The sequence below is a fragment of the Lagenorhynchus albirostris genome, chromosome 19 (genome assembly GCF_949774975.1).
Source record: "Lagenorhynchus albirostris chromosome 19, mLagAlb1.1, whole genome shotgun sequence".
Lineage (NCBI taxonomy): Eukaryota > Metazoa > Chordata > Mammalia > Artiodactyla > Delphinidae > Lagenorhynchus > Lagenorhynchus albirostris.
Window position 1 is genome coordinate 13,754,265 of NC_083113.1, and position 17,092 is coordinate 13,771,356.

A 17,092-nucleotide genomic window follows, 5' to 3' on the forward strand; every position below is an offset into this window, starting at 1 on the left:
TCAAGTAGAACCCACGCGTTAGGGCTGGAGAAGGTGAGGCAGCGGTGCCAGGAGTTGGGTCACGCAGGAGAACTGCAGGCCTATATAGACCAGGCCCTGTGCTTAAGTCTTACATGCTCACCTCATCGAATCTTGACAGACATTATGTTCCCTCTTTTACAGGGAAAGAAACCAGAGCGCGGGGCCCCAGATCTGTCTGTCCTCAAAGCCTGTTCTTCTGGCCGCTGTTCATCACACCAGCTACAGTTTTGTCAAGTAAACTTTTTATTCAAGTATAAGTACAGAGAAGTATACATATCATTAGTGTGCAGTTCAACGAATTTACACAAAGTAAACACACCCATATAACCAATACTCAGATCAAAAAACCAAACAGAGAAGCCCCCAGAAGCTCTGCACATGCTCTTTCTGCCACCCTCATCCCCTCTGAAAGTTATCATTTACCTGATTTCTAACAGCATGGATTACTTTGTCTGTTTCAAACTCTCTAGGGACCCATACAGTGTGTACTGTGTTTTTACCTTCTTTTACTTAACATGTTTGTGAGATTCATATTGTGTGTAGGGATAGTTCTTTCATTTTCATTTGTGTATGGTTTCCATTGTGTGAATATGCCTAAAACTGGATATTTTCCTGTTTGGGGCTATACTGATGCTATGAATATTCTAATACATTTCTTTGGTAAACATGGGAATATACTCCAGGGCAGGTATGTGTTTAGCTTTAGCAGTCACTGTCAAACGATAGTACTAACTTACACTCCCACCAGTGGAGCATACATTTGATACAGTCTGTCATAAAAATTTTTTTTTGTGCAACGTCACTAATTATTAGAGAAATGCAAATCAAAACTACAATGAGATACCACCTCACACCGGTCAGAATGGCCATCATTAAAAAGTCTACAAATAACAAATGCTGGAGAGGGTGTGGAGAAAAGGGAACCCTCCTGCACTGTTGGTGGGAATGTAAGTTGATGCATCCACTGTGGAAAACAGTATGGAGGTTCCTCAGAAAACTAAAAATAGAATTACCATATGATCCAGCGATCCCACTCCTGGGCATATAACCAGACAAAACTATAATTGTAAAAGATACATGTACCCCTATGTCCGTAGCAGCACTATTCACAATAGCCTAAACAACATAATGTCCATCGACAGATGACATTATCCACAGATGACATGGATAAAGAAGGTGTGGTACATATATACAATGGAATACTACTCAGCCATAAAAAGAACAAAATAATGCCATTTGCAGCAACATGGATACAACTACAGACTATCATACTAAGTGAAGTCAGAAAGAGAAAGACAAATACCATATGATATCACTTATGAGTGGGATCTAAAATATGTCACAAATGAACCTATCTACAAAAGAGAAACAGACTCACAGACATAGAGAACAGACTTGTGGTTGCCAAGGGGGATGGGGGAAGGGAGAGGGATGGACTGGGAGTTTGGGGTTGGTAGATGCAAACTATTACATTTAGAATGGATAAACAACAAGGTCCTAATGTATAGCACAGAGAACTATATTCAGTATCCTGTGATAAACCATAATGGAAAAGAATATTAAAAAAGAATGCAAAAAAATTTTTTTCCGCCATTCTCAGCGGTGTGTGGTGGGTTGTCACACTAGACACCGTTTTGTGTGAGTACTTTTAGCCAGGCAATATCCAAACCGTGATCTCTGAATCCTTACAACACTTTCAGGGGTCGGTTTGCGTTTCCTCATTTTACAGATGAGGACACTGAGGCTCAGACAAGAGAAAGTCACTTCCACTAAGTCAAAGAAAGTCAGTGGTTCCTGCTCAGTGTCAGCCCTACACAGGGGGAACCCAGAGATTAATCAGATCTGGTCCCTGTCTTCCTAGTTTAAGGTCCCAGTGTTTTTATTTCCACAAAAAAGGGAAAACAATGGCAACAAGTCCTTCCTTTTTTCTCTGCATTGACAACCCTCAGTTCCATCTTTCATATCTCTGTCTAACACCCAGAAGGCATCCCAGATTTCTACTTGAGTCTTAGAGTCTATGAGTTATTCCCCCAAGCCCAGTCAAATTGTCTCCAAGTTCTCTTTGCTACCTTTGGCAATGATAAATCAATGTATCCCTTTGGAATCTTTATGGAGAATAATCATAAGTAGCCATTTCCTGAACACTGACCATGTACCTGGTTCTTTGCTAAGCATTTTACCTCATTATCTCATTTAATCTTCACAACAATCTTAGGGGGTAGTAAAAGTAACCACTTATACAGAGTCCTTACCTTGTGCCAGGGACTCATGCGTGTCTTATATATATCATGATTTAATCTCAGATTCAAGTGGGATTTGAAATGGGAGCTGTTGTCTTCTTTCTTTTTCAGGTCCTACATGAGAAACCAGGCTCAGAGAGGTGAAGTCACTTGCCCAAGATTACACAGCAAGTAAATGGTAGAACCTGGCATTCAAATCCAGAGCCTATCATTTGGATTTGCAGATGATCTTTGACAGGTAAGCCAGTTGTTTTCAAAAAGGAGGACATCAAATCATTTAGGGAGATTTTTCAAGCTAGACCCACCTTTCCTAGCACCCTATCATTATGACCCTCCCCTCCATCTCCCAGTTAAGAACCACACTTCTAGGTCATTTCACAGTGGGCATATTAAAGCCAGGACCAGCCCAGCTGACTAAAATTTAACTCTCCTGGTTTAAGGCCAGGGCTTTCTTCCTCTCGACTATACTGCCTTCTAACAGAAGTCCTGAGCAGCTCTTGTTTTGAGTGAGGGGATTCATGAATCTGTGTCTTTAGAGCCCTGGGTGAGGCTAAGTGCATACAGGAGCCAGCAGACAGGTCTGTAAAGATAGCTGGGCTGGCAGAGAACCTATTCCTCATCTACAGAGAGTGGTTGAAACTCAACTCCAGCCACAATAGCCATGCCAGAGTGTTGGCCTATTGTTGCCAGATCTGGTGTTTCAACAGAAGTCAAGAATCTAGAGTTTCAAGTGAAGTCCTTTATTTTTTTGGCCGCACTGTGCAGCATGTGGGATCTTAGTTCCCGGTCCAGGGATTAAACCCGCACACCCTGCAGTGGAAGCGCGAAGTCTTAACCACTGGACCTCCAGGGAAGTCCCTGTCAAGTGAAGTCTTCTAATTTTTAAATGTTGACAACAAATTCAAACACAAAAACACCATGCAAGCCAAATAAAACACATCTGGGGGCTTTGTATAGTAGATAGATGACACCTGGTCTAGGTTTATATCCTGTCCCCAGTATTACTATCAAAGGCCCAGGAAGGAAGAGATTTACTTAGTCCCAGGGTAGAAGTGGAGGGAGGGGTCTGAACTATTCAGAAGGCAGCAAAAATATGGAGTAAAGGTTAGGTAAGTATTAAACTCTGGGAAGGAGCAAATGTAAATGTCTAACAATAAATGATTGGTTAAATAACCTTTAAACCATCCATCCATTATAGGCTATCACAATTTTAAAAAGTGGTATAGAATATTTAATGATATGCCCTATGTTCACAAAATATGTAACACCTAAAAAAAAATAGACAACAAAGCAATACAGTATAAACCCTTCTCAAAAGTCTTTTTATTTCGAAATTTCAGAAACTTCTCAGACTGGTAAATACTCTTTACCCAGATTCCCCAAATGTTAATATTTGAACACATTTGCTTTATCATTCTCTTTTTCTCTGTATGTTCATTCTTATATATGTGTGTATGTGTACACATACATGTTATACATATAGCTTATGTATATTATACATATGTCTATATAATTTGTTTATTTTAACTGCTACTGGGACTTTTATTTGGATTGCATGAAATCGATAGATCAATTTGGAGAGAACTGGCACCTTAACAATATTGTCTTCCCATTCATAATAGTGGTATGTCTCTCCATTTATTTAGTTCTTTGATTTCCTTCTTTAGTGTTTGTCCCTTTCAGTATACAGACACGGCACATATTTTGCTAGACTTATACCTAATACAATTTTTCAAGCTATTTAAAATAGTGCTTTTTAAAAAAACAGGTATAATTGATATACCATAAACTGCACATATTCAAAGTATACAATTTGATAAGTTTTGGCATACATGTACACGCAATACCATCACCAGAGTCAAGATAATGAACATATCTATTACCCTCAAAATTTTCTTCACGTCCCTTTGTACTCTCTCCCTCCTGCCCTCTCCTTGCCTCCATGTCCAAAAACTCTCATTCATTTGCACATTTTAGAATTTTATGTAAATGGAATCATATGGTATGCACTCTTTCACTCAGCATTATTCGCACATCCATGTTATTGTGTGTATCAAGAGTTCATTCCTTTTTATTGCTGAGTGTTCCATTGTATTGATTGACAGTCTTTGGCTATTACAAGTAAAGTTGTTATGAACATTTATATACAAGTTGGACGTGTGCTTTTATTTCTCTTGGGTAAATACCTAGGGATGGAATGGCTAGGTCATATGGTAGGTGTACGTTTAACTTTTTAAGGAGCTGCCAAACTGATTCCCAAAGTGGTTGTACCATTTTACATTCCCATTAGCAGTGTGAGAGTTCTCAGTGCTCCACATTCTCACCAAATACTCCCTGACTTTTGAATCAGTCTTTTCAATTTTAGACATTCTAACAGGTATAGTTTACATCTGAATTTACCTAGTGACTAACAGTGTTGAGCCATTTTTTTTCTTACCATCCATACATCTTTGGTGGAGTGCTTCTTCAAATCATTTGCCCTTTTTTTTTTTTTTTTTTTTTGCGGTACGCGGGCCTCCTCTCACTGTTGTGGCCTCTCCCATTGCAGAGCACAGGCTCCGGACGCGCAGGCCCAGCGGCCATGGCTCATGGGCCCAGCCGCTCCGCGGCATGTGGGATCTTCCCAGACCGGGGCACGAACCCGTGTCCCCTGCATCGGCAGGCGGACTCTCAACCACTGCGCCACCAGGGAAGCCCGATGTTCTTGATTTTTAAATCCACTTTATCAAATTTTTAATGGATCATGCTCTCAGTTTGCCTAAAAAACTTTGCCTAATGGAAATTCACAAAGATTTTTCCTCTATGTTTTCTTCTAAAAGTTTTGTAGTTTCATATTTTACATTTAGATCTGTGATTCATTTTGAGTTGTTTTTTGTATATGGTGCAAAGTGTTGATCAAAGTTTATGTTTTTGCATATAGATACCCAGTTGTTCCAGCACCATTTGTTGAAAAAACTCTTCCCAGTGAATTACCTTGAAACTTTGTCAAAATTCGATTGACTATGCATGTGTGGATCTCTCTGTGGACTGTTTTTACTCCTGATCTATTTTTCTATCTTGACACCAATACCACATTGTCTTAAGCTTTATACTATAGCTTTATAAATCTTAAAGTTCAGTAGTGGAAGTCTTCCAACTTCATCCTTATTTTTCAAAGTTATTTTGTTTATTCTACATACATAGCATTTCTATAAGAATTTTGGAATCTGCTTTTCAATTTTTGTAAAAAATTCTTACAGGATTGGATTTGGGAACGTATTGGATCTATGGACTAATTTGGAGAAAACTGACATCTTAGCATTGTATTTTCCAATCTATGAGCTCAATATATTTCTCTACTTATTTAGGTATACCTTAATTTCTCCCAGCACTGTTTTTTAGTTTTTAGTGTACAGATCTTATACATGTTTGGTCAGAATTATCCCTATGTATTTCATATACTTAATGATCTTACAAATGGTATTTAAAATTTTTTTATTTTTAATTTTTGCTTCCTAGTATATGGAAATATGATTTACTTTTGCACATTATCCTGTGACCTTGTCAAAATCACTTACTAGTTTTAAGAGTATGTAGATTCCTTGGGATCATCTACACATCATGCCATCAATGAATAGAGATTGTTTTCTTTCCTTTTTTTTATAAATTTATTTTTATTTTAGTTTTATTTATTTTTGGCTGTGTTGGGTCTTCGTTGCTGTGCTCAGGCCTTCTCTAGTTGCAGTGAGCGGGGGGCTACTCTTCGTTGTGGTGCGTGGGCTTCTCATTACAGTGGCTTCTCTTGTGGAGCACAGGCTCTAGGTGTGCGGGCTTCAGTAGTTGTGGGACATGGGCTTAGTCGCTCCACAGCATGTGGGATCTTCCTGGACCAGGGCTGGAACCCCGTGTCCCCTGCATTGGCAGGCGAATTCTTTTTTTTTTTTTAATCATTACAATCGCTTTATTTTTTATTATATTAAATACAACATTTGCAGTATTAAATGCATTTTTTCCTCCTCAGGCTTGCTTTTGGAAGATAACCCTTCAATTCGTGCCATCACTTTGGGACATGGACATATCCTGGTGGGAACGAAAAATGGAGAGATCCTGGAAATTGATAAGAATGGCCCAATGACACTGCTCATTCAGGTACTGTGTTTGCACACATCCTAAACCACAATTCACACCAGAGCTGGAACCAGGGTGAGGCAACGGGGGGGCGCTTAGGGCGCAAAATTTAAGGAGACACTCACTATCAGGGTCAGGCAAATGCTGTATTAATCATCTATTGCTGTATAACAAATTGTCACAAACTTAGCAGCTTAAAACAAAAACATTCCTCATCTTATGGTTTCTGCAGGTCAGGAGCCTGAACACAGTTTAACTGGGTCCTCTGTTTAAGGTTTTCTAAGGCTGCAATAAGGGCCAGGGCTGTGGTCTCATCTGAGGCTTAACTGTGGATCTGCTCCAAGGTCACTCGAGTTGTTGGCAGAGTTCAGTTCGTTGGGGATGCAGGTTTGAGGGCTTCCGTTTCTTGCTGGCTATTGGCCAGAGGCCACCCTCAGCTCTCAGAGGCTGCCTATAGTTCCTCATCACATGGGGTTTCCCAACATGGCTGCTTGCTTCCTCAAAGAGAGCAAGGGAAAGAGGAAAAACAGGTACTACTGTGCCTTTAAGTAACTTTAAATAACATAATCATATCATCATATATGTGTAATCATGAACATCCGTCCCCTTTGCCATATTTTATTGGTTGGTAACAAGCCACAGGCTATACCACACTCAAAGGGAGGTGGTTACACAAGAGTGTGAAAACCAGGAGCATCATGAGGGTCACCTGTCCAGCACAGTCTGCCCTCTGGCCACCAATTATCATGTCTCTACCACATGCAAAATACATCCCCCCTCCCAAGGTCCCCAAGAGCCTTATCCCATCATAGTATCTGTTCAAAGTCCATAATCTCATTGTCTAAATCAGGCCCAGGTGTGGGTGGGGCTGCTTGGGTGTATTTCCTCTTGATCTGTCAAAATCTGGCAGGCGGATTCTTAACTACTGTACCACCAGGGAAGTCCCGAGATTGTTTTATTTCTTCCTTTTCTTTTTTAAAATATATTTTTATTGTGGTAAAAGTCACATAATATAAAACACTATTTTAGCCATATTTAACTGTACAGTTCAGTGGCACCAAGTACATTCACATTGTTGTGCAACTCTCATCACCATCCATCTCCTGAATTTCTCACCTTCCTAAACTGAAGCTTTGTCCCCATTAAACAGTAATTCCCCTGGACTTCCCAGGTGGCCCAGTGGTTAAGACTTCGCCTTCCAATGCAGGGGGTGTGGGTTTGATCCCTGGTCAGGGAGCTAAGATCCCACATGCCTCAGGGCTAAAAAACCAGAACATAAAACAGAAGCAATATTGTAACAAATTCAATAAAGACAAAAAAAAAAAGGTCCACATCAAAAAAAAAAAAAAGATAGGAACACTAACTCCCCATTCCCCCTCCCCCTCGAGGGGGGTCCCTGGCATCTACCAATGTACTTTCTGACTCTATGAATTTGACTGTTCTAGGTACCTCGTATATATAAGTGGAATCAAACAGTATTTGTCTGCACCTACTGTATATTGGAATGCATTTTTAAGGTTAATTTAATATATGTCCTTCAAACAGATTGTACCTTCTTTTTTTTCCACTCTGCTATACAGTAGGTTCTCATTAGTTATCTATTTTATACATATTAGTGTATATATGTCAATCCCAGTCTCCCAGTTTATCCCACCCCCCTCTTTCCCCTCTTGGTGTCCATACATTTGTTCTCTATGTCTGTGTCTCTATTTCTGCTTTGCAAATAGGTTCATCTGTACTATTTTTCTAGACTCCACATATATGCGTTAATATATGATATTTATTTTTCTCTTTCTGACTTACTTCACTCTGTATGACAGTCTCTAGGTCCATCCACGTCTCGGCAAATGGCACAATTTTGTTCCTTTTAATGACTGAGTAATATTATTTCTTCCTTTTCAATGTGTGTATTTATTTATTTTTTCCTGCCTTCTTGCACCAGCCAGGACTCTCAATACAGTATTGAATAAGAATGGTAAAGCAAACATTCTTTTCTTGTTCCCAAAATTACATGGAAAGCATTCTGACTTTCTAACATTAAATATCTGTCTAAATGTCCTTTAGCAGGTTAAGGACGTTTCTATTCCTAGTTTGCTGAAGTTTTTTGTTTGTTTGTTTGTTTTTTACCATGAATGGATGTTCAATTTTGTCAAATGTTTTTTCTGTATCTATTGAGATGACCATGCAGTGTTTATTCTCTAGCCTGTTAATATGATGAATTTCATTGATTGCTTTTTTTTTGTTTTTGTTTTTTTTGCATTACGCGGGCCTCTCACTGTTGTGGCCTCTCCCGTGCAGAGCACAGGCTCCGGACGCGCAGGCTCAGCGGCCATAGCTCACGGGCCTAGCCGCTCCACGGCATGTGGGATCTTCCCGGACCGGGGCACGAACCCGTGTCCCCTGCATCAGCAGGCAGACTCTCAACCACTGCGCCACCAGGGAAGCCCCATTGATTGCTTTTTGAATGTTGAACAATCTTTGTATTTCCAGAATAAACCCTACTTGGCCTTTTTATATGATATCCTTTTAAATTTATTCTTTTTATATATATTGTTGGATTCGATTCACTAATATTTTGTTAGGGATTTTTGTGTCTAAGTTCATGGGGGATATTGATTTGTAATTTTCTTTCTTTGTAATGTCTTTTTCCGGTTTCTGGTATCAAGGTAATGCTGGTCTCATAAAATGAGTTGGAAAACGTTTCTTCCTCTTCTATTTTCTGGAAGAGATTTTTTAGAATTCACGTTATTTCTTCTTTAAATATTTGATAGAATTCTCCAGTAAAACCATGGGCCTGGAGATTTATTTTTGGAAGATATTTAACTATAAATTCAATTTCTTTAATATTGATACTTATAGGAGCTCTCAGGTTATCATTTTCATCTTTGATGAGTTTTGGTAGTTAACGTATTTCAAGGAATTGGTCCATTTCATGTCAGTTGTCAAATTTATGAGCATTGAGTTTTTTGCAGTATTATCTAATTATCCTTTTAATGCCTATAGGTTCTGTAGTAACATCTCCTCTTTCATTCTTTTTTTTTTAACTAGTTTTCATTTAATGGTGGCATATGTGTTATTTATTTATTTATTTTTGGCTGCATTGGGTCTTAGTTGCGGCATGTGGAATCTTCGTTGAGGCATGTGGGATCTTTCGTTGTGGCATGCGGGTTTTCTCCTCTCTAGTTGTGGTGTGCAGGCTCCAGAGTGTATGGGCTCTGTAGTCTGTGGCACATAGGCTCTAGTTGAGGCGCGCGAGCTCAGTAGCTGTGGCCCGCGGGCTTAGTTGCCCTGCGGCTTGTGGGATCTTAGTTCCCTGACCAGGGATTTACCTGCAATCCCCTGCATTGTAAGGCGGATTCTTTACCACTGGACCACCAGGGAAGTCCCTCCTCTTTCATTGTTAATATAGGTAATTTTTGTCCTCTCTCTCTTTCTCTCTCTCTCTCTCTCTGGTCAGTTTAGGTAGAGGTTTATCAATTGTATTAACCTATCAAAGTGCCACTTTTTAGTTTTATTGATTTTTCTCTACTATTTTTCCCTCTTCAATTTCATTGATTTCTGCTCTATTATTTTTTCCTTCAGTGCTTTGGGTTTCATCTACTCTTCTTTTTCTAGGATCTTAATGTAGAGAGTTCAATTTGAGAACTTCTTTTATAATATATGTGTTTACTGCTATAAATTTACCTCTAAAAACTTCTTTAATTGCACCCACAAATTTTTATATGTTTTCCTTTCCATTCAGTTAAAAATATTTTCTATTTCCTCTTAAGTCTTCCTCTTTGACTCAGGGATTGTTTAGAAGTGTGTGATTAATTTCTAAATATTTGAGAATATCCTAGATATCTTTCTAATATTGATTTCTGTTTCAGTTACACTGTGGTCAGAGGATATACTTTGATGTGTATAATTTGTGTGTATGTGTGATGTGTATACTTTGATGTGTATATAATTTTGCATAATTTGAATTATTTTACATTTGTTAAGGTGTTTTTTTTAATGATCCAGGATATGGTCTATCTTGGTGTGAATATTCTAAGTGCACTTGAAAAGAATGTGTTTTCTGCTATTCTTGGGTGTAATGTTTTGGAATATCAATTAGGTCAAGTTGCGTGACAGTATTGTTCAAATCCTCTCTATTCTTGCTTATCTCCTGTCTACTTGTACTATTGATTGTTGAGACAAAGGTGTTGAAATTTCCAACTATAATTGTGGATTTGTCTAGTTCTTCTTTCAGTTCTATCAGTTTTTTGCTTGATGTTTTGAAGCTCGGTTGTTAGGTGCATGCACATTTAGGATTATTAAATCTTCTTGGTGAATTTATTTTTGTATCATTATATGATGTCTGTGGTAATTTTTCTTGTTCTGAAATCTACTTTGTCTGATATTAATAGGATGACTCTTGCTTTCTTTTGATTAGAGTTAGAGTGGCATATCTTTTTCCATACTTTTACTTGTAGACAGCTTATAGTTTTTTAATTTAAAATTTTTAATATAGTTTATTGGTTTACATCATAAGTTTCATGTATACAATATAATATTTCAACTTTTGTATACACTACAACATGTTCACCACCAAAAATTTAGTTTCCATCTGTCGCCATACAGTTGACCCCCTTTACCCATTTAGCCCTCCCACCACCCTCTTTCCCCTCGGGTAACCACTACTCTGTTCTCTGTATCAATGTGTTTGTTTTGTTTGATTTGGTTTGTTCATGTATTTTTGTTTTGTTTTTATATTCCACAAGTGAAATCATACAGTATTTGTCTTTCTCCATCTGACTTATTTCACTGAGCATAATAACATCAGGGCCCATCCATGTTCTCACAAATGGTAAGATTTCATTTTTTTATGGCTGAGTAGTATTCTATTGTATATATATACCACATCTTCTTTATCCATTAATCCATCAATGTGCAGTTAGGTTTTTTATATATCTTGGCTACTGTACATAATGCTTTGATAAACATGGGGCACATATATCTTTTTGAATTAGTGTTTTCCTTTCCTTCAGATAAATACCCAGAAGTGGAATAGCTGGATCATATGGTAGTTCTATTCTTAATCTCTTGAGGAATCTCCATGCTGTTTTCCATAGGGGCCACCCCGATTTACATTCCCACCAACAGTGTGTGAGGATTCTCTTTTTTCTACATCCTCCCCAACACTTGTTATTTCTTGTCTTTTTGATAATAGCCAATCTAATGGGCATGAGGTGATATCTCATTGTGGTTTTGACTTACATTTTCCTAATAATTAGTGATGTTGAACATATTTTCATGTGCCTGCTGGCCATCTGTATGTCTTCTTTGGGAAAGTGTCTATTCAGCTTCTCTGTCCATTTCTTTTTTTAAAAAAATTTTATTTATTTTTTAAACAACAGGTTCTTATTAGTTATCTATTTTATACATATTAGTGTATATATGTCAATCCCAATCTCCCAATTCATCCCCCCACCCACCCACCCCGCTTTCCCCGCTTGATTTCCATACGTTTGTTCTCTATATCTGTGTCTCTATTTTTGCCTTGAAAACCAGTTCACCTGTACCATTTTTCTAGATTCCACATATATGCGTTAATATACGATATTTGTTTTTCTCTTTCTGACTTACTTCACTCTATATGACAGTCTCTAGGTCCAACCACGTCTCTACAAATGACCCAATTTCGTTCCTTTTTATGGCTGAGTAATATTCCATTGTATATATGTACTGCATCTTCTTTATCCATTTGTCTGTTGATGGGCATTTAGGTTGCTTCCACGACCTGGCTATTTTAAATAGTGCTGCATTGAACATTGGGATGCATGTGTCTTTTTGAATTATGGTTTTCTCAGGGTATATGCCCAGTAGTGGGATCGCTGGGTTATATGGTAGTTCTATTTTTAGTTTTTTAAGGAACCTACATACTGTTCTCCATAGTGGCTGTATCTATTTACATTCCCACCAACAGTGCAAGAGGGTTCCCTTTTCTCTACACCCTCTCCAGCATTTGTTTGTAAATTTTCTGATGATGCCCATTATAACCAGTGTGAGGTGATACCTCATTGTAGTTTTGATTAGCATTTCTCTAATAATTAGTGATGTTGAGCAGCTTTTCATGTGCCTCTTGGCCATCTGTATGTCTTGGTTGGAGAAATGTCTATTTAGGTCTTCTGCCCATTTTTTGATTGGGTTGTTTGTTTCTTTAATATTCTATTTCTTTTCTTTTTCTTTTTTTTGCAGTACGTGGGCCTCTCACTGTTGTGGCCTCTCCCGTTGCGGAGCACAGGCTCCGGATGTGCAGGCTCAGAGGCCATGGCTTACGGGCCCAGCTGCTCCGTGGCATGCGGGATCTTCCCGGACCGGGGCACGAACCTGTGTCCCCTGCATCGGTAGGCGGACTCTCAACCACGGCGCCACCAGGGAAGCCCTGTTTCTTTAATATTGAGCTTCATGAACTGTTTATATATTTTGGAGATTAATACTTTGTCTGTTGATTCGTTTGCAAATATTTTCTACCATTCTGAGGGTTGTCTTTTTGTCTTGTTTATAGTTTCCTTTGCCGTGCAAAAGCTTTTAAGTTTCATTAGGTCCCATTTGTTTATTTTTGTTTTTATTTCCATTACTGTAGGAGGTGGGTCAAAAAAGATCTTGCTGTGATTTATGTCTAGGTGTGTTCTTCCTATATTTTCCTCTAAGAGTTTTATAGTGTCCTGTCTTATATGTAGGTCTTTAATCCATTTTGAGTTTATTTTTGTGTATGGTGTTAAGGAGTGTTCTAATTTCATTCTTTTACATGTAGCTGTCCAGTTTTCCCAGCACCACTTATTGAAGAGACTGTCTTTTCTCCATTGTATATCCTTGTTTCCTTTGTCATGGATTAATTGACCATAGGTGTATGGGTTTATCTCTGGGCTTTCTATCCTGTTCCATTGATCTATATTTCTGTTTTTGTGCCACTACCATATTGTCTTGATTCCTGTAGCTTGGTAGTATAGTCTGAAGTCAGGGAGTCTGATTCTTCCAGCTCTGTTTTTTTCCCTCAAGATAGCTTTGGCTATTCGGGGTCTTTTGTGTATCCATACAAATTTTAAGATTTTTTGTTCTAGTTCTGTAAAAAATGCCATTGGTAATTTGATAGGGATTGCATTGAATCTGTAGATTGCTTTGGGTAGTATAGTCATTTTTACAATATTGCTTCTTCCAGTCCAAGAATATGGTATATCTCTCCATCTGTTTGTGTCATCTTTGATTTCTTTCATCAGTGTCTTATAGTTTTCTGAGTACGGGTTTTTACCTCCTAGGTTTATTCCTAGGTATTTTATTCTTTTTGTTGCAATGGTGAATGGGATTGTTTCCTTAATTTCTCTTTCTGATCTTTTGCTGTTAGTGTATAAGAATGCCATGTATTTCTGTGCATTAATTTTGTATCCTGCAACTTTACCAGATTCATTGATTAGCTCCAGCAGTTTTCTGATGGCATCTTTAGGATTATCTATGTGTAGTATCATGTCATCTGCAAACAGTGACAGTTTTACTTCTTATTTTCCAGTTTGTATTCCTTTTATTTCTTTTTCTTCTCTGATTGCCATGGCTAGAACTTCCAAAACTATGTTGAATTATAGTGGTGAGAGTGGACATCCTTGTCTTGTTCCTGATCTTAGAGGAAATGCTTTCAGTTATTCACCATTGAGAATGATGTTTGCTGTGGGTTTGTTATATATGGCCTGTATTATGTTGAGGTAGTTCCCTCTATGCCCACTTTCTAGAGAGTTTTTATCATAAATGGGTGTTGAATTTTGTCAAAAGCTTTTTCTGAGTCTATTGAGATGATCATATGGTTTTTATTATTCAGTTTGTTAATATGGTGTCTCACATTGATTGATTTGCGTGTATTGAAGAATCCTTGCACCCCTGGAATAAATCCCACTTGATCATGGTGTAAGAGCCTTTTAATGTGTTGTTGGATTCTGTTTGCTAGTATTTTGTTGAGGATTTTTGAATCTATATGCATCAGTGATATTGGTCTGTAATTTTCTTTTTTTGTAGTATCTGTGTCTGGTTTTGGTATCAGGGTGATGGTGGCCTCGTACAATGAGTTTGGGGGTGTTCCTTCCTATGCAATTTTTTGGATGGGTTTAAGAAGGATGGGTGTTAACTCTTCTCTAAATGTTTGATAGAATTCATCTGTGAAGCCATCTGGTCCTGGATGTTTGTTTGCTGGAAGATTTTAAATCACAGTTTCAATTTCATTACTTGTGATTGGTCTGTTCATATTTTCTATTTCTTCCTGGTTCAGTCTTGGAAGTTACACCTTTCTAAGAATTTGTCCATTTCTTCCAGATTGTCCATTTTATTGGCATAGAGTTGCTTGTAGTAGTCTCTTATGATGCTTTGTATTTCTGTCATGTCCATTGTAACTTCTTCTTTTTCATTTCTAATTTTATTGATTTGAGTCCTCTCCCTATTTTTCTTGATGAGTCTAGCTAAAGATTTATCCATTTTGTTTATCTTCTCGAAGAACCAACTTTTAGTTTTATTGCTCTTTGCTATTGTTTTCTTTGTTTCTATTTCATTTATTTCTGCTCTGATCTTTATGATTTCTTTCCTTCTACTAACTTTGGGTTTTGTTTGTTCTTCTTTCTCTAGTTCCTTTAGGTGTAAGATTAGATTGTTTAGTTGAGATTTTTCTTGGTTCTTGAGGTAGGATTGTATTGCTATAAACTTCCCTCTTAGAACTGCTTTTGCTGCATCCCCTAAGTTTTGGATCATTGCATTTTCGTTGTCATTTGTCTCTAGGTATTTTTTGACTTCCTCTTGGATTTGTTCTTTCTTGGTTATTTAATAATGTATTGTTTAGCCTCCATGTGTTTGTGTTTTTTACTTTTTTTGCCCTTTAATTTATTTCTAATCTCATAATGTTGTGGTCAGAAAAGATGCTTGTTATGATTTCAGTTGTCTTAAATTTACTGAGGCTTGATTTGTGACCCAAGATGTGATGTATCCTGAAGAATATTCCATGTGCACTTGAGAAGAAAGTGTAATCTGCTGTTTTCAGACGGAATGTCCTATAAATATCAATTAAATCTATCTGGTCTGTTGTGTCATTTAAAGCTTGTGTTTCCTTGTTAATTTTCTGTCTGGATGATCTGTCCATTCGTGTAAGTGAGGTGTTAAAGTCCCCCACTATTATTGTGTTACTGTCGATTTCCTCTTTTATAGCTGTTAGCATTTGCCTTATGTATTGAAGTGCTCCTAGGTTGGGTGCATATATATTTATAATTGTTATATCGTCTTCTTGGGTTGATCCCTTGATCATTATGTAGTGTCCTTCCTTCTCTCTTGTAACGTTCTTTATTTTAAAGTCTATTTTGTCTGATATGAGCATTGCTACTCCAGCTTTCTTTTGATTTCCATTTGCATGGAATATCTTTTTCCATCCCCTCACTTTCAGTCTGTATGTATCCCTAGGTCTGAAGTGGGTCTCTTGTAAACAGCATATAGATGGGTCTTGTTTTTGTATCCATTCAGTGAGCCTGTGTCTTTTTGTTGGAGCATTTACATTTACCATTTTTGTTGGAGCATTTACCATTCACATTTAAGGTAATTATTGATATGTATGTTCCTATTAGCATTTTCTTAACTGTTCTGGGTTTTTTTTTTTGTAGGTCCTTTCCTTCTCTTGTGTTTCCCACTTAGAGAAGTTCCTTTAGCATTTGTTGTAGGGCTGGTTTGGTGGTGCTGAATTCTCTTAGCTTTTGCTTTATCTGTAAAGCTTTTGATTTCTCCATCGAATCTGAATGAGATCCTTGCCGGGTAGAGTAATCTTGGTTGTAGTTTCTTCCCTTTCATCACTTTAAATGTATCGTGTCACTCCCTTCTGGCTTGTAGAGTTTCTGCTGAGAAATCAGCTGTTAACCTTATGGGAGTTCCCTTGTATGTTATTTGTCTTTTTTTTCAGTTGTTGCTTTTAATAATTTTTCTTTGTCTTTAATTTTTGTCAATTTGATTACTATGTGTCTTGGCATGTTTCTCCTTGGGTTTATTCTGCCTGGGTCTCTCTGCACTTCCTGGACTTGGATGGCTATTTCCTTTCCCATATTAGGGAAGTTTTCAACCATAATCTCTTCAAATATGTTCTCGGGTCCTTTCTCTCTCTCTTCTCCTTCTGGGACCCCTATAATGCGAATGTTGGTGCGTTTAATGTTGTCCCAGAGGTCTCTTAGGCTGTCTTCATTTCTTTTCATTCTTTTTTCTTTATTCTGTTCCGTGTCAGTGAATTCCACCATTCTGTTTTCCAGGTCACTTATCCATTCTTCTGCATCAGTTATTCTGCTACTGACTCCTTCTAGTGTGTTTTTCATTTCAGTTATTGTATTGTTCATCTCTGTTTGTTTGTTCTTTAATTATTCTAGGTGTTTGTTCTTCTCAGTCTTTGTTAAACATTTCTTACATCTTCTCAGTCTTTGCCTCCTTTCTTTTTCTGAGGCCCTGGATCATCTTCACTATCTTTATTCTGAATTCTTTTTCTGGAAGGTTGCCTATCTCCACTTCATTTAATTGTTTTTGTGGGGTTTTGTCTTGTTCTTTGATCTGGTACATAGTCCTCTGCCTTTTCATTTTGTCTTATCTTTCTGTGAATGTGGTTTTCGTTCCACAGACTGCAGGTTTGTAGTTCTTCTTGCTTCTGCTGTCTGCCCTCTGGTGGATGAGGCTATGTTAGAGGCTTGTGCAGGCTTCCTGAT

General features: G+C 37.9%; 1 protein-coding gene across 1 annotated transcript in view; it reads left to right on the forward strand.

Annotated features, from left to right (window-relative positions):
* The first annotated feature begins 4 nt into the window (after positions 1–4).
* Positions 5–17,092, forward strand: part of FCGBP (Fc gamma binding protein) — an 82,981-nt gene continuing 65,893 nt past the window's right edge. Inside the window, exons 1-4 of the mRNA XM_060131569.1 lie at positions 5–33; positions 163–255; positions 2,373–2,499; positions 6,262–6,389. Of these exons, the coding sequence (XP_059987552.1) occupies positions 6,372–6,389 (18 nt within the window). The 5' untranslated portion in view covers positions 5–33; positions 163–255; positions 2,373–2,499; positions 6,262–6,371. The remainder of the gene's footprint in view (positions 34–162; positions 256–2,372; positions 2,500–6,261; positions 6,390–17,092) is intronic.